General features: G+C 31.9%; 2 protein-coding genes across 3 annotated transcripts; both read right to left on the minus strand.

Moving 5' to 3' along the window:
- Nucleotides 1-1,484: 1,484 nt before the first annotated feature.
- On the minus strand, nucleotides 1,485-4,682 carry LOC132753052 (uncharacterized; the record flags this gene model as incomplete). The annotated part of the gene is made up of 1 exon (XM_060743467.1): nucleotides 1,485-4,682. A coding segment is annotated over one exon (2,499 nt), but the record flags the coding sequence as incomplete, so codon positions are not given.
- On the minus strand, nucleotides 4,676-15,075 carry LOC132753039 (uncharacterized). 2 transcript variants are annotated; one of them, XR_009628896.1, is made up of 3 exons: nucleotides 14,509-15,075; nucleotides 6,715-7,433; nucleotides 4,676-4,869 (listed from the first exon to the last, which is right to left on the minus strand). XR_009628896.1 is itself a non-coding variant. In XM_060743456.1 (2 exons), the coding sequence occupies exons 1-2, from the start codon at nucleotides 14,572-14,574 to the stop codon at nucleotides 6,972-6,974; spliced, it is 528 nt and encodes a 175-aa protein (XP_060599439.1). In that variant the 5' UTR covers nucleotides 14,575-15,075; the 3' UTR covers nucleotides 4,676-6,971. The 2 variants fall into 2 exon arrangements, 1 of the variants encoding a protein (XP_060599439.1); XM_060743456.1 differs by having other exon boundaries at nucleotides 4,676-7,433.
- Between the last annotated feature and the right edge of the window lie 3,508 nt (nucleotides 15,076-18,583).

The raw sequence follows: 18,583 nt of genomic DNA on the forward strand, positions 1-18,583 counted from the left end.
ACGAGTACCAGTCCAAGAATATATTGCTGCAAATAAGGACAGTTCGGCATCTTCCGTAAGTAAAATGGAGGAAGCGAATTAACTGAAAACTCCAGATCATCCTCGAAGGGAAGACGTCAGCTTGCAGAGTTAAAGATGGATCAGACAAGAAAACGCAACGAGCTGCAGAGAAAAAAGGAGTTGAATAATCAGCAGGCAGAGTTGCAGCGAGAACTTGAACTGCAATCAGTTCAAGACCAGTAAGCGAGGGCCGAGTTGGATGATGAAAGTGACTCTGGTTCGAGCCCAAGCGAACGCGTTCCAAAATCCGTGTTGCCTGAAAAGACATTAAGATCACAGGAAAAGGTGCAGGAGTACGTTGATCAAATCGCACAGACAAAGCTTACTACAGAGACTGAGCCACTTGTACAGAGACCTATTTGTGATGCACAATTTTTCCAAGGACTTAAAGCAAATACCGCTAGCGTGCAGGAGAGTCTCAACCTGCCAAAACCCAAACTGTTTACATTTAATAGAAATCCGGCGGATTATAGTCAATTCATCTGTAATTTTGAGACAAATATAGAATCAAGGGTAAATGACAATAGGTTAAAACTAAGCTATTTAATTCAGTTTTGTCAAGGTGACGCTAACCGTAATATTGAGGATTGTGTTGTGTTGCCGACCGAGGAGGGATTTGAACAAGCGAAACCGATATTAAAATCTACCCTTAGGAAAAGGAAAGGCATTTAACTTGTAGTTATATTGCAGTTATTTAGCAGTTTTTTCAAATAAATGCCTTTTTTACAATTTTTTGCCCTTCATCTTAATTTGTAGGATTCCATTTAAACAGCAGTTCTTAAAAAACTGGTAAAAACTTGTTGTTAAAAAAACTTGTGTCCAGCATTTTTTACCAGTTTTTCAACATTTAAAAATAAACAATACTTACATTACCATTTTTTACAAGTTATTTTCTTGAACCATTTTTTTAAGCTAAAAGATTGTTACAGAAGCTGCAGTTTTTACAAGTTTTATTTAAATGCTTTTAGGAAAATATAATTCATGCACACTAATATTCACTTAATACCTTGTAGTGCATCATAGCAATATTGTATGTGTACAACTTGTATATATAATAAGCATATTATAACTATCAAAAGTACATCAAAAGTACATGTACATGTAAGGTACATCACATAACTAATATCATACCATGTTATCAGACTAATCCACTGTCATTTCTAATTATATTTGGACATTTACTTAAACAAAGTGGTCTAATAATAATCATTAATTGTAAGTTTGTTTCTTAATTCAGCAATATCCTAACTTGATAACAAGCTTAGGTCTACATTGTACTTGAAGAGTATGCTTGCGTGCAGAAAGACCAAAGGGTTGGGACTGATCACTCCTGCGAATTGTGGTCAAAATCCCACCAGCAGCTAGACATACGAGTCAAACAAGGTTTTTCTATTTTAGCTCTGGAAGCCATTTTGTGCAGCAAAAGGGAATGTGACAGAGATATGCATAACCAGGGTTTGGTGTAAATCTTACTAGCAGTTTGATCTGTGAAGCTGCACAAAGCTTTTTCTATTTTTAGCTATGGTGGCCATTTTGTGCATCAAAACAGAAAGTGCTAGGGATATGCACAACTAGGTTTGGTACTGATCAATCCAGTGAAGATTGATCAAAATCCCAACAGTTGTTTGACAATCCAAATGAGGACGGATGGACCAACAGACGGACAGCTATGGAAAAAACAATATCATTAGAATTGTATCAATGTATGGTTATGACAAAATTTGTTTGAGACATAACAATAAAGTTACAAAGTTAAAATTATATCTACACATAAATTTATATGCAAATAGATATAGACCATGCTCCTACAATGCATAGTAATTTCTAAAAAAAATTGCATCAGTTTATTCAAGAAACACAATTATCTACTTTGACCTGTTTTAACGTTTTATATAGAATAAAACTAAAACTTGATTACCGGTAAAACTACAAAATCATGAATGATAAATATTTTTCTCTAATACTTTACATATTGGCATAGTTCTCTGTCAGAAAATCAATTCCTTTCATTTTTTGAAAAATTTTGCTCCAAATGCATCTTATATCCTTTAATTTCCCACAAAAAAACAGTGACTGTTTTTCAGTACGACCTATTGTGTGCATAATGAGTTTGTTCAATTCATCTAGTCTCTATCATATCTATTTGGAGGAGGACATATATACGATTCATCTTGGACCGTAACTATATTATTTACATTGATAATAGCATCGACTCGAATGAAGCACATTCTTTTTGTAAAGGATACTTTCCAAACACAACCAAAACATTCAAGTTTGTCAAATATCTCAACAAAAGCAAGATTTATGTTGTTTGACTGTATGAAGAATTTAACAGAACAAAACTCTGCAGAAGATGTAACCGAGTCTAAAAAAGTGGCAACATGCTGTTGTCGTTTCTGCAATCTCTTATAATCAGTCCCATACACATAGAAACCTCGTTTGTACATATTGACCTTAAAAAATTGTCTTACATTTTCATTATCAATACCATACACTGATGCAATTCTATACTCTTCCTCATTTAATTTTACCAACTTTACAGTTCCAATAGGTCTTATTCCAGGCTCTATTTCATCCTGAAATGTATGCCTGGCATCAACACTGTCATTTAATTCAGCATAAAGCTGTTTTATATCAAAATCATTTTCTAAGTATTTTAAATGTTTTTCATTCAAAATTGGAATTACTTTCAACATAACACTAATATTGATCAACTGATTATCAATGCCTTGCGTTCCATATATATGCTTTACAATATAGCCATTCAGATCTTCAAATATGAAACAGTTATTTACAAATAAGGGACCAGTTTGTGTAACGCAGTCTGCCAAATGCACAAGCTGGTGTAAATTTAAAGTATAATAACGAAGCCCATACAGATTTTGAAAACATTCAACAAATAACAATAATGCACCTTCAGCATGCTTCAGATCATTATCACTAATGTTTTCTTTTGATAATAAGTAAATTGCTCTAACAAGGAGACAGAAATGAACAAAATAATCTGAATTAAGGATATGCCTTAAAACAGGCACACCCCAGTAAAGGAGAAAGTTTCTGAACTCTGATGATTTCCAGTGACACAAATTGTCCAAACTTCTAGGCATTCTTGTAACGTAAATGGTTGGTTTGATATTTTGAAGTATATTATTCACAGTATTTTTAGATTTAAAAACAGAAAAATATTCATCTTTATTGGATTTGTCAAACCATAACGTCAGCATTGTTTTCATAACACCAAGACATACACCATGCATGTAATCAATAACACAACTATTTATAGCATCAAAATGTTTCAGATAAAGGAACCAAAATGGACCTTTATGCCCTCTCACTATGTAATTTTTAGAGTTGCTCCGAATGTTCTCACATACACTTGCAATATCTGATTTAACAGTTTCACTAGTTCTGGGTTCGTTTTTAGGTTTTTTATGATTATATGGAAATACATGACATGTTCCACCAGTTGGAAATTTATATGTTTCCCCTTTGTCTGTACAATACCAACAACTATAACTACCATTAAACTGCATACAGTTGTATACCAGAGCTCGTGCTGGTAGGTCACATGTACAAGTCAGTAAAACACACTTTGATGTAAATACTTTTCCATTGCTGTCTGTGCACTCACATCCTTCTGTTTCCAACACTTTCAATTCCTCATATAATGGTTTTAAAAACGACCACATCTGTGGTTTTTTTGGTGATATCCAAGCCCCATAGAAAATGGACATGTCCCTCTGTTTACGCATGCTTATTGGAAGCTCATTTATTAAAAGATAAACTGGCCATATCCCTATGTTTGATGATTTAAAAAGGGGAACACCATCAGTATTTAAAGCAAAAGATAAGTTATTTTCATCTCCAAGAATACCGCTCTCATTGTTGAACAACTTTTTGTATAATTTACCATCATATATGTCACTAATACTTGTTACACCTTTTTTGCTTTCATAGTGTTTAAACCTGTGTGATCTGACAGCATTTGCAAATGAAGAATTTTTCCATAATAACTGTAATTGGGCTTCAATTTTCAATTGTACAAAGTATGACATAGAACCACTTCCTGTCAGGGACTTTGAACACTCAGGACATGTTTTACATTGACGATTGACTTCACAATAACAGAAGTTACAGTAATAGAAGAGTGATGGTCGCATGTTTACTGTATACTCTTTCAAAAACTTCCTAAAATTGTACAATGTGTTCATAAGTCTGTGACCATGTGGTAGGATGCATGAAACAATTTTTAGGAGATAATCAATGGCTTGTTCAGGAAGACGAAATCTTATTATAAAAGCGCAAATGAGTAATATAGTAACACCTAAAGTATACGGTGATCCTTGAAACAACGCTTTTGATGCAGAGTCACATTCCCCATCATTACTGACTTTGTACTTTTCAGATGTTGATATCTGGGCAGTTTCAATAACCTCGGTAATTTCTTCAATAACTTCAGCCTGTTCCTCTTCTGCAAGACAGTAATTTTCATAGTTTCTCTCTCTTATTTCCTCATGTAAACCTTTAATGAGGTCATCAAAATCTCTATCACAGGCTTTCAAGTGGCCAATAACAAAAAAGTAGGGATAAAAGTAGGATTTTTTTTGTAAAAAAGTAGGGAAAAGTAGGGATTTTCAGAGCCTAAAAGTAGGGAAAGTAGGACTCTCTACTCACCTTTTTTTCCAAATGTGATTGCAAAAACAAATACAGACCCTTATCAACTAATATCCATGGCATTTTCTTCATTTAGGAAACCAGTCACCAGTGTTTCAATAGGGGTTCCACAACAGGATGAATCTAGACATGAACCTGGAATTGGTATTTTTTCTATTAGATCCAATTCCAAATAATAACAGAAAACTATAAACAATGAATATGTCAGAACAGACTATTATTATTTAGAAACATTAAACATTAAGTAAGCATGTTTTTGTACAAAGACTAGGAACAGGAAATGTGTTAAAACCTTGTTTAAGATAGCATGGTTGTTACAAAATACAAACAAGAAAAACGTTATGTGCAAAAACATGGTTTTAGCTAGCATAATATGTGAAACACAGACTACAACAAGGATAGGTGTTAAAACATGATTTTTTAACTAGCATTATAACACACTGAATGAAAAGGAGTAAATGTTAAAAAAGCAATGGTTTACTAGCATCCTAGTTATGCATGGAGTTTACATGGGCATGCAAAATAGATACTTGTAACAATCAAAAGTAAATTTTAAGATATATACACAAGCAGTTAGTATGCAAAGTTAGTACATGCAAAACTGACAAATCAAAGCAAAGGTTTACACTTCATAATGTATTAAATGCAGAACTACATGTCTGCTACCCAAAGAAATATATGCATACAACTACAGAGCAAAGCATATATATTAACATGCATTGTTAAATTTTGTGAGTCCATGTGGCATTGTGAAGTTAATTTTATAAATTAATGGACCTGAAATAATAAATTGTTAGTAAAATGGAATTTAAAAAGAAACTTAATGACACTTGCAAGAAATGTAAGTTAAAAGTAGGTCTCAGATAATTCCAAAGTAGAGTATTTATATGAGTATTTATGCCATAATATATAAAAAAAATATATATTTAATGATAGAGAGCAAAAAGCCTGTTATGTAAACTTTGGATGCAACAACAATCTCTCACATCTTTAATGGTTATATAACCAATAATTGGCACACTGAAAGCCTAAACACACAAATTATCTGTTATAACATCAAGATTCCTAATCCCACACCATATTAAAGCTATCAAAATCTATCTAATTAAAGCATACATATTTTTCAGAAACATTCACTACATTTTTCCAGTTTCTTTGATTCAATGAAAATTTAGGACAAAATGATCACAGTGAGCAAGTTCAATACTTGCCAATATGCCAAACATTGCCTAAAATCTATATAATGCTCAAAGATGTTGGCAAGTATTGTCCTCTGACAGTATAAGCATCATTGGGAAACAATTAAGAAGCTAGTCTGTGTACAAAAACATGTACAAAAACATATTATAATTTTGAAATGAGACAATTGAGAAGCTAGTCTGTGTACCAAAACATATTATAATTTTGAAATAAAACAATTGAGAAGCTAGTCTGTGTACAAAACATATTATAATTTTGAAATGAAACAATTGAGAAGCTAGTCTGCGTTCAAAAACATATTATAATTTTGAAATGAAACAATTGAGAAGCTAGTCTGTGTACAAAAACTTATTATAATTTTGAAATGAAACATTGAGAAGCTAGTCCTTGTACAAAAACTTATTATAATTTCGAAATGAAACAATTGAGAAGCTAGTCTGTGTTCAAAAACATATTATAATTTTGAAATGAAACAATTGAGAAGCTAGTCTGTGTTCCAAAACATATTATAATTTTGAAATGAAACAATTGAGAAGCTAGTCTGTGTACAAAAACTTATTATAATTCTGAAATGAAACATTGAGAAGCTAGTCTGTGTACAAAAACTTATTATAATTTCGAAATGAAACAATTGAGAAGCTAGTCTGTGTACAAAAACATATTATAATTTTGAAATGAAACATTGAGAAGCTAGTCTGTGTACAAAAACATATTATAATTTTGAATGAAACATAAAAAATAATTGAACACCTAGTAATATTTCTATAGAAGCAAACTCACCTAAAGTTGCTGATTCTGCCAAGTCAGCTCCAACCATCCTCATCATGGAACCCCTCTTGCACCACTGATGACCTACTTTCATCAACTTTTTCCTACAATTAAACTAGCATCTGATTCTTATTTAATTTGAGATAAAGATTATCTCAAAATCAATCTACTACTTAAACTGGATTTTTTGTCAATGATCCTCGAGCTTTTTTTCTTAAAAAAGTAGGGATAGTAGGGCATTTCAAGAAAAAAGTAGGGAAAAGTAGGGTTCAAACAAAAAAGTAGGGAAAAGTAGGAAAAATAGGAAAAGTAGGGCCCGCTTGAAAGCTAGTATCAAGATCATCATTTCTTATCGAGTTCATGTAAACATTTTGTGAATCATTGACATTTATATTTTCTAAATTTTTTGAGTTACAGTCATCCAAATTTTGTGAATTACCACAGTCATCTGTATTTTCTTTATTTGGTGAATCACAGTTTTCTTTATTTTCTATATTTGGGGAATTACAGTCATAAATATTCTCTATGTCTGAGGAATTACATTCATCTGTTTCTGTTGTTGTGCTCTTATCTTCCGCCCTTGACTCAACATCTGTAACATGGTTCTCAAAAACTGCCGCATAAGAAGTCTCAAAAACCTCTATTTCAGGTGACTGAAAAACCTTTAAAGTCTCGGCATTACAGTTTGCCTGTGATTCAGCTGGTTTTAGTTCTTTAACTGAACAGTCAACCTGCAAATAAAAAAAAATCTTTTTTTTTCAAATCCCTTTTTGAAACATTTTGATGAGCTTCATTTAAATGAACAATTCTGGAAACTTAGAACACATTTTTGTGTTTAGTATTCAAGTACATGTATTGCTATTTTTTCTATAACAATTATATACATTATAAAGCCTAGTGTAAGTAGTGATGGAAAATCGGTCAGTTTTCATAATCGATTATCGAATATAATCTGAAAGCCTTAATCGATTAATTATCGATTATTAATCGAACGTCTATGAAGACAAGAAATATGCACATTTTAATGCACAGGACATAATTTCTTATAAAAGTTACAAATGCCCTTTTCCTTGTTCCTTGAACCCTTTATAAAAATGTTTTCGGGTCATTTTTTTTTGGATTTATAATACCATAAAAATCATATCTTGTTCTTTTTGATGAAAAAAGTAAAATTGAAAATGAAATATGTTTGCATTTATTTTTAGATTATAATCGATTCTAAATAAATACTATCCATTATCTAATCGAAACACCTTTTCGATTGATTATTCGATTAAAATTTATCGTTACAACACTAAGCTAGTGTAAGTGCATTTTTTTTTTCAAAATCTGGGACACATGATATACTGCATGGTTATAGTATTCTTACATAAATCATGTGAAAATAACCCAAAGGCAGGGCTCGACACTAACGATGGTCCGTTAGCCCGAGGCTACCAATTTTCCCCAAGGACTACCCGAGTTTCCAAGCTGGGTATCCCATCGGGCTACTCAAAATTTCAGTGACCTGGGGCCGTATTCATAAAGGATCTTAAGTTTTAAGGGAAACATTTCCTTATCTTCAAAAAAACTCCCTAAGGTAAAATTTTCCCTTAACTTAGAGGTCAAAAATCCCTTAAGTGAATTCCTTAGGCAAGAAATTCCTTAAAGGGAAAGACAAGGTTAGAATTAAAACTTGATTTCAGAAAAAGAATACTATAAATAATAACTCTGCAAATTTTCTGCCGCCAAATAATAATATTAAACGAATGAAAACAAAATTTAAATAGCTAAATCACCGATTTCTACAAATCAGTAGGCGCGGGCCCTGTTTGTGTATTGGCCGTATAAAAACAGGTGCGTGTGATGTCATTTCCCCACATCTTTAGATTTATGATAAATCTAGTTGAATCGTAGCGAAATATTAATATGAATATAAGTATTGACCAGACAATTTAATTTTTCACAGGAGGTGTAGAGGAGATTTTTTATGGTTCAAAAACGTAACAATATCCTAAAAAAAATAAAAATAAAATAAAGAAACAAAATAAAAAATCACGTCTACCGGTCGCACCACTTCAGGCCAGTGATGCCCCGTTACTCCAAACAATGCTATGTTCATTAAAGTCTCATCTTGATGTAGTTAAACAATATTTCACAGATTTAATAAATAAACATGTTATTATTTAACAAAGTTTCACAATCAAATAATGAAATTAATTAAAAAAACGCACCAAGGAATAATTGGCTGTTAATTATTGAACGGCGATAATTATCATTATTATAAAAAATCCTACTAAAACGTGTTCTTAATAGTACATGTAATTAAATTTTTTGCAGTTTGATTCTGACTTTCAAATTGAAAGGTGTGAACATATGTTATAATTGATGTACACATTTCAAAAATATAAGCAACCCTTTTGAAAAGTAAATTGTTAACATGTCTGTCAACGTATGATGCTGCGCATCGTAATCGTAACCTAATATTTACTGCAGGCAAAACATTTTTATTGGCTGCTCAAAAATCTAATTTGCATAATTTATTCACACAATTGCTGGTTCTTACTACGTATGTCTAATATTATGCATTGTCCTTTTTAATTGTTCCTAATTTGCACCAAATGTTCCTGTCACACTGTGTACTGACGATTTTTATTGCTCCTTGTAAGCCCCTGTGCCGACAGACCTTTTGATCATGCACAATGTTGCCCTGATTGGTTAATCACCCTTGTCAAATATTCTAATGATGAAATAGACATCTATTTTTTTTTTTACGCTTCATCAGTGAACTGAATGACCTTTGGGGAAATTAAGTTACACACGTGTCAAATTATACTGTAAATTACAGCATTTCATAAAATAGCAACACATTTTTTTTCAGTTACCAATAATCATTTTAAATATTAAGTAGATTTATGATTTTTTATTGGATTAAATTTACGGTAGTAGAAATGCGTATCTGTGTGGGAAAGGGATTGGGTAAGTAGATAACGTGGAAAAAAGCTATAGGGAACTGGATAAACCCGAGAATATGCGTAATTACAGGGGAATGGGCAACCTGTTGCTGTTGGTACCAGTTTTGACTGGATGCCTAAATAACCTAACTGACAGTTTTGTTTTCATACGATATTAGTCTGGCTGCCGATTTTCCTGCGCCATTCTCATTTTTAGCGTCAATGGCGGAAAATCGCGTCCTCAGCAGATCTCCGCATATTGGTTTTAGTTGATATTTCACGCTGAAAAAAAGATACATGACCGGCGATGTACCTTATTCGGACAGCTTGTTTAGCGAAAATTAAGTACAAAATAAAAGGATATATCGTCAATTTGAAGAAGTTTCTCATAGTACTCAAATTAAATTGATGGTTTATCTTTGAAAATTAAGCAGTCAATGCTTAAATCATGTGGTGGGATCATCAGCAAGCTTGAAAATCGGACAAATGATAATTAATGTCGCGGCGTCTTCAATTAATTAATTAAAGCGATTCAGTTCCATATGATGTTTTCATAAATAATATATAATATACGCAATAAGATTAATAAGTTCTTCATCAAGATATATTTCAGTTGTACCAGCGTGTACACTTATACCGGAAGTGGGTGTAACACGTCACAATCTCGGTCTCGTCTGTCTCGCGAGAATGACAGAACGCCAAAATGGCGGCGCCCATGAACTTATTTCTCAAGTAAAAAATAGTGTCTTAAAACACGAATTTCTCACTTATAGGGTTGATGTCAACAGAAAAACTGTCATGGTACCTCTTTTTAAATGATGAATATTTATATTAGACAGACATCAATCCATCCATTCCTATTCCTTTAACTTAAATTTTATCCTAAGGCGAAAATTTCGTTTAATAGCAGTTTTTCTATTTGTAATTACCGACTGGAGAGCACTGACTGTGCTAAAAATAGTAACAAAACCAAGATGGCTGACCTAGAGCAGGAAATGCGCGACGTTTCAGACCTTTCATGGATATTTGTTGTATTTCATGGAATTATTCGGACAATCATCATAGGACGAAGGCAGAGGAAAACGATTGTGGGTTTAACACTAGTGACATGGTTTGAGACTGACGTTTTTAAACAATATCAGTTTCATTCGCATGTCGTTCTTGTTTACCTAACTCGCTTCGAAATTTTCCGAAATTACAAAGTGAAAGTAGGGTAAGTGTTTACTATTTTACTGATAAATTAGGCCGATATGATTAAACATACGTAATAGCATGTTTATACAAGAACCATTGTTTCACTCCTAATTGATTTCTTGACGATACATTTGACTATTTTCTGAATTTCGAGTCAATAACTCAAATTATTCGTCCCCTGGTTACTTCGTGCACATTTTGCCTTTTTGGTAAATTGTTGGAAGTTGATATTTTTTCTGAAAAAAAAACCCCATCTTTGTAACAAATTAAAAAGCCGTGTTGCAAGGGGGTTATTGGAAAATGTTAAAATATTCAGAAAATTGCCTCCACTGGAACAGAAATTTCCGGTTAGCTGCGTTGTTTGGCTAATATACGAACGAATTATTTTCATCGGATATTATTATGATTAAATCTCCGTCGATTCCAAAATGGATAGTAGCTGGATTTGTTATTTGAGAAAGGGAATGAACAAATCGTCTGCTAATCGGCCATTTTTTTCTTCATTTTTATCCCTTAACTTATTCCCTTAAAAGTTAATGGAGCATATGGGCTACCTTAATATTTAAGGGAAAAAATCGGCCAAAATTGAGGAATTTTTGTCCTTAGGAGTTTTATGAATAGCAACTAAGGAAATTCTTAAAAAGTAAGGGAAATTCTTAAAAAGTAAGGGAAATCTTACGTTTTTTAAGGGAAATCTTAGAATCTAAGGGAATTTTTTCCCTTAGGAGCTTTATGAATACGGCCCCTGATGTCTCTAAATTCACTAAAAATAATTAATAAAATAACATTTTTTAGGCTATGATTGAAAACGAAAGATAAATTCATCTTACTAGTAAATAATTAGCCGTTGGGTCACTAGTGTCAGTCACAGCAGACGCACAATAGATTCTATTTAATCTCTATAAAGTTGCGAAAAAGTGAAACCGGAAGTCCAACTTAATTGCCGATTTTTCCAGCCTACTTCAATAGAATTCTTTGTCTATTAAACATTTCAATGAAAATATTTGCTTATATTGGAACCTATTCAAGGGTTTTAACTTAAAAGAATATGATTTGTTGATTGGTGTAAATCACACTGACAATGATAACCAAAATAAACGTGTTGTCTGAAATAGATCTAATTTCGGATGTAATTTATTCGGACATGAAATTATTGATTGGGAAAAAATCTCTTTATAAAAAAAGAGAAGAAAAATGTTTAATCTCTTTAAAAAAGAGAAAAGAAATATTCTAAAGTATTTGTAATTGTCTTTGCCATAACTTCACAATGTTGTCAGCATTTCTTAATCATGTACAAGCAAATGTAAGCAATAATGCCAATACATGTATATGAAGAAAACAATTGTTAACAAATACTAATACCCTAGGCATAAAAAACTAAGACAATATAGTTTGATTAAATGGCTTTACATTTCAAATTTTGTGTTTAAATCAGGAACAACAGATATTAATCTAATGTCCCTATTTAAATCTTCTGACAGTTAAATAACTGAATTACTAGCACTAGTAAAAGTTTGTTATTCTGATATTTTGTTGTTTTATGTCTGACAAAATAAGTTTGTAGAATAAATCAATTAGAGTAAAGACAAACATATTTTGTTCTTGTCCAAGCTTTTTACTTCTGTTTTGAATTTAAAAACACATCTAAAAGGTCATACATTATCTATACCTGAAAAGTAGATTTGTAATCTCTATTGAAATATTTTTTTTTTATACAAAAGCCAGGTATTACATAAATTTAAAACTGACATACTTATTTAGCTCATATTGCCAATATATTCTCCCCTTCCCTATAAGCTGTCAATAATATAAGCTGAGCTGATTGCCTAGCAATTTTATTTGCAACACACCTTAGTAATTCCTTAGTAGAACCCTTTCAAAACCTATTGACTTTTATGTGTCACACTGCCATATTTTATAACAAAAATATGTAAAAAAATTGTTGATGATGACTTTGAAGAGCTCAGAGGCTAGCCGGAACCTACATCTCATGCAGAGTAAAGCTTACAAACTTTTACTAGATCTTATATGATTTATCTATTGGTGATTTTTTCAAATAAATTTGAAGAGATCTCATGCAATTGTTTTCTTATCTTCAGATACATACACTCAAAATGCATTTAAATAGAATAAGAAACATTTTTTATGTTTAAAAATGAGGACTACCTAGATTTGCCAAGGACTACCTGATCCTCAAAGTAGGTAGTCCTTCTGACTACCCCTAAAAAAGTTAGTGTCAAGCCCTGAAAGGGCCATAAACCTTCCAAAAAATTATCACAAAACCTGGACAATATGCACAAGGGTACTTAGTGGTGTTTTATAACTTATACAGACTTTAAGCTACCACAAATTCAAGTCTATATTTAACAAATTATTTTCTATGGCGGATGTTGATATTGGTTGCAATTTCATGAATAGTATTCGACTTTAGCTTTGAAATCCACAAGCCATATTCGGGCCAGTACTTGCCCATCATTCACTGGCCATACTTCAGTTTTACTGCCCCCTCATAGAACGGCATCTATGACCGAGAATCATGAATGAAATTAAACCTTCATAATTTTAATGAACAAAAAGACACCAATGAAAGCTTTGAGTTTTGAAATGAATCACTTAACAATAATAGAAAAAATCATCAAAGCTTTCTAAAACCAAATTTAAGAAAAGACTCCTGAACAAAAGGTGTTTACATTAATTAATATCATCTTAAAATTCAGGAAATGTTCATCCTTACAATCATCAGTCAAGCTAATCCACCTAGTTACAAAGCATTTTGTCATTCGTTAAAGGTATATATGAGCATTGCGATTGGAATATATATATCAAGCACTAGCCGGGAGGCCGAGCATACTAATTATCAAGTTTTGTCAATTCATTTTCCGAGATAAACATCTGCATGTTGTTTGAAGAATTAAATGGCCAGTTAGAAAGGTGTTTATCTAGTTGATTAGGCAATGTACCTGTTGAACAAGGCGTCCTCTGACAAAAATAAAGCATACAGGAGGACTTGATTCTTTTGAAAATATGTATCCTAGCTGTGACAGACAAAATAGTGTTGCTTCACTGTACGCAAGAGAACTATGAATTTTATTGCAGTCCTCCACGCAGGAAAAAATTGACAGGGGAAACAAGTCTTTCATTGCTGTCTTTCCCCTTAAAAATTATCTGCATGACAGTAAAATCTACATGGATTTTTATTGTACTTTCAATATTCATTTAGATTTGTTATGGTTCTTAAAATAGCTCATTTTGGCCAAAAATGTACTCCAATCTAATATGTTTGTGACTTAATTGTTACTTATTACCAGTGTTATCTGACTATTCCGAATTTTCAATGTTAACAAGCTGTACTTTCGGAATTCTTTGTTTACAATCTTGTGTAAATATTTTTTACCTTATCGGTAAAATTATATACTTTTTGTTGGTTGGAATAATATATTACAGTATTAACGTAGACCAATATTAAAATGTTAAGGATAATTCATATTTCAAGTACTTGAAAACTCACGTTTTCATGTACTTGAAAACTCATGTACGATTAACTTAATCATGATTCAGGTATGTCATGCCCTACGTAACTCATGTTTAGGCTAATCTCTCAGTCACTGGCTATTCAATTCTATTTGTCGCGAAAACATATTGCTTTTGAAAGTATGCATGTTTAGATTAAAATACTTACCGAGTAATGAACAAATTTGTCTTTGCCATACGGACCACGTCTACGTTTTTTTGTTGGCTGCTCCATTTAAGAATAATTCTATTCTATTAAAAAGTTAACTAGTCTTCCCTAAACGCTGTTTTCTTTATTGCTGCTACTGACTGCTGTTTTTTAAACGAAAATAATTGTGCTACTAAATAAAATCTTTTAATTTTTCTTATGCACATTTAATATCTAGGTCATCTTTTTCATATTTCATTCCTGTTTTTAAGAAATATAAAAAGAATTGAATCGTGTTTCCATCAATAATATAATTGATTAGGTGAATCTGTTTTTCGTCAACAACAAATTCTACTAAACATCTATTTACTTGGCGGCTTCCATTTCAAAATGGTTGGAGGGTTTTTATATTTAAGGACAATTAAACTAGATTGAAGAGAAAAGTATTAAGGAGAATAATATTATAAATATAATGTAAGATTTGATGAATAACTATAAATATACTTACAGATTTTTTTCTTTGGAACAAAACAAAATAACACCCTTTTCCTACTGTAAATGAAATCGAGGAGACCTTAAATCGACCAATCGAAACCCGAGTTTTAAGGCGGTAAATGTTGGAAAAATGGCGACCAACTGTTTCAGTGTCAAGGATTCTTATTTTGTGTTTTCTTCATGTATGACAAAGTTTTAGAGATATTGCAGCGAATAGGATCGGTGAAATCTCCGAAGATAATGACAATGTAACTTGTCAACTACCCAACGTCGTACATCGATGATTATGGAGAAATTGCTCGCGCGAGGTTCCTTACGAAGGTGTTGTCGTATTTTCTGGAAGTAAGTGAAAATACCTGAATTATGTCAACTCAGATGGGATACTTCCCATATATGACTTACCTTATGTCAATTTCAGCACAATTATAATTACAGGCTTAAAAGGAATACGGGCTAATTCGGACCATAGTCGATCCGACCTAAGCTGATTCGGCCCACATTTTTGGCTGTTTAGGCCAATTTTTATAAAGTTTAGAATATAATTGAAAAATACATTAATTTGTAGCTCAGTTTAAAGACAAGTTTTTATTTTTGATATAGACATTGCTCCTTTGTAAAATGTGTCCAACCATATGACAAATTAATTAGGCTATACTCTCATAAACTCATTAAAAGGAAATTTTTGTCTAGAAACTTTAAGTGATTTTTATCATTATCTAGATCTATCTCTTAGTACCTGCCATACCCTCTCGCGACTGTAAAAGGCAGGAGATACAGCAAACGGTATCTAGAACTTGAAGAAGTTAAATACAGGTCAATAATATGAACAAGGCAAAGCGATTTACTTTTACCGGTCTCACTAAAAAGCGTCCCGAAGGATTTTAGCGTCCCGAAGCGTCCTGAAGCGTCCCGAAGCATTATTGTTAATTTAAACAGTCAGAAGGGTTATATTTATTGTAAATAATGTATATTATTATGTATTGAGGTATTTGTGGTAGAAAAAAATAATCTTACTTATCATTTTTTTTCTATTTATATAAAAAAAACTAATATACCTTCGACTCCAGTTCACTTGCTCAAAAACCACCGTATACCGACAAAGCGTCCGGAAGGTTAAATTAAAATAGTTATCGAAACAAAATTATTTTGAAATACTTCGTAATTTTAGTTAATGAAATAGTTATGTAAGTAAAAATAATAAGAAAAATGTTTTTCCATACATAAAATTATCTTTATAGCGCCCGAAATCGTACGTCTATCCACGCATAGTTCAAGTTGCTAACTGACTAACATAGCGTCCCGAAACGTATTCATGTTTTTTTATTTTTATCTAAGCAAAGATAAATCGTAATTAAGTTAATTTATGATATGTGTAAGTGACATCAAAAAGGAAATAAACATTTCATCCACAAAATAATCATTTTACAGCGCGAAAAAACCGTTTCCCCATGTTGCGCTAAAAAAGCGTCCGAAGAATTTAGCGTCCCGAATGTCATGAAGCGTCCCGAAGCATTATTGTTAATTTAAACAGTCAGAATGGTTATATTTATTGTAAATAATGGTACATTATTATGTATTGAGGTATTTGTGGTAGAAAAAAATAATCTTACTTATATCATTTTTTCTATTTTATAAAAAACTAATATACCTTCGACTCCAGTTCACTTGCTCAAGAAACCACCGTATACCGACAAAGCGTCCCGGAAGGTTAAATTTTATCTGAACCAAAATTATTTTGAAAATAACTTCGTAATTTTATTAATGAAATAGTAATGTAAGTCAACATATACGAGAAAAAATGTTTTCCATACAAAAATTATCTTTATAGGCGCCCCGAAATCGTACATCTATCCACGCATAGTTTCAAGTTGCTAACTGACTACACATAGCGTCCCCCGAAACGTATTCAATGGTTTTTTATTTTTATCCAAGCAAAGATAAATCGTAATTTAAAGTTCTTTTATGAATACGTATAAGTGACATTAAAAAAGGAAATAAACATTTCATCCCAAAAATATTATTTTAAGGCGCGAAAACTGACGATTTCCCCATGGCGCCTAACAAAGCGTCCCGAAGAATTTTTAGCGTCCCCGAAATGTTCATGAAGGTCCGAAGCATTATTGTTTAATTTAAACAGTCAGAAGGTTATATTTATTGTAAGTAATGTATATTATTATGTATTGAGGTATTTATGGTAGAAAAAAATAATCTTTACTTATCATTTTTTCTATTTTATTAAAAAAAACTACAACTATACCTTCGACATCCAGTTCACTTGCTCAAAAACCACCGTATATCCGACAAAGCGTCCGGAAGGTTTAAAATGTTTTCGAAACACAAAAATTTATTTTGAAATACTTTCGTAATTTTAGTTAATGAAATAGTAAATGTTAAGTAACAATAGCGAGAAAAATGTTTTCCATACAGTAAATTATATTATCTTTATTACGCCCGAAACCGTACATCTATCCACCCATGTTTCAAGTTGCTAATGACTAACATAGCGTCCCAAACGTCTTCATGGTATTTTTTTTATCTAAGCAAAGATAAATCGTGTTTTTTTCTTTTATGTTATGTGTAAGTGACATAAAGAAGGAAAATAAACTTTTCATCCACAAAATATCATTATAAGCAGCACAAAAAACTGACGTTTCCATGTTGCGCTAAACAAAGCGTCCCGAACAAATTTAGCGTCCCGAAGCAGTTTCCACTTTTAACATCGACATATAATTAAAAAAAAATCACTATCCATTTAAATATTGTTTTTTTTTTTCTAGATGATATTATTCAGGAAGACAGTTCTTCTCTATCAAATATTATTTGATATCCAGAAAGATTAAAGTAGACATGGGGCGTGCGCAGTTGATGACACACTCTCATATATTCCTAAAATTAGGAAAGCGTCCCCGGAAGGAATGTTATTGTAATCCAAAAAAAGTTGATATTGTAATAAATTGTATATAGCCGAAATACAATCATTATCAAGTAACATTTGTTTTTATGGATAATATTAATCGGTTCCACGTTAGCCATGTCGCGCTAAAAAAAGTCCGGAAAAAAAACCCTGATAGTATTTTGAAATAAATGGTAACTTATTGAAATCATTGTTTATTCTAAATTGTACCGATCATGACATTATGTATTATCATAAGAAGGTTATATATTTTATAACACTTTTATGTAACATGTTGTAAAAGCAAAATTTTTTAATGTTTGTATTTATAAATATTTCATGGAATGGCACGGACTGGCAGTGTCATTTTTTCGGTTTGTATGTACTGTAGGTAATTATAACATTTAGGTGCCACGAGCACACTGTTCTTATAATCTATTTAATTATTGATTTGTGATTTCATTGTCTCGTTCCCTTAAATGTTGATTAGTGTGTTCATTTCATTGCAATCCCTAAATATCATTTTGTCAAGTTAATAAATAATATACATGACATCCCACCTAACAAGACTATTATCATTATGATTTGTTTTAAATTGTCTAAATTTTAATTATTGTATTTCTAATTTTTTAAAGCCGTAAACGGAGTGAAAGATTGTAATCTATCGATAGAGGAAATTAACCGCAATCGCTATGGATACCGCAACAC

The sequence above is a fragment of the Ruditapes philippinarum genome, unplaced genomic scaffold (genome assembly GCF_026571515.1).
Source record: "Ruditapes philippinarum isolate M1 unplaced genomic scaffold, ASM2657151v2 ctg8388_1_1_1_1, whole genome shotgun sequence".
NCBI classification, from domain to species: domain Eukaryota; kingdom Metazoa; phylum Mollusca; class Bivalvia; order Venerida; family Veneridae; genus Ruditapes; species Ruditapes philippinarum.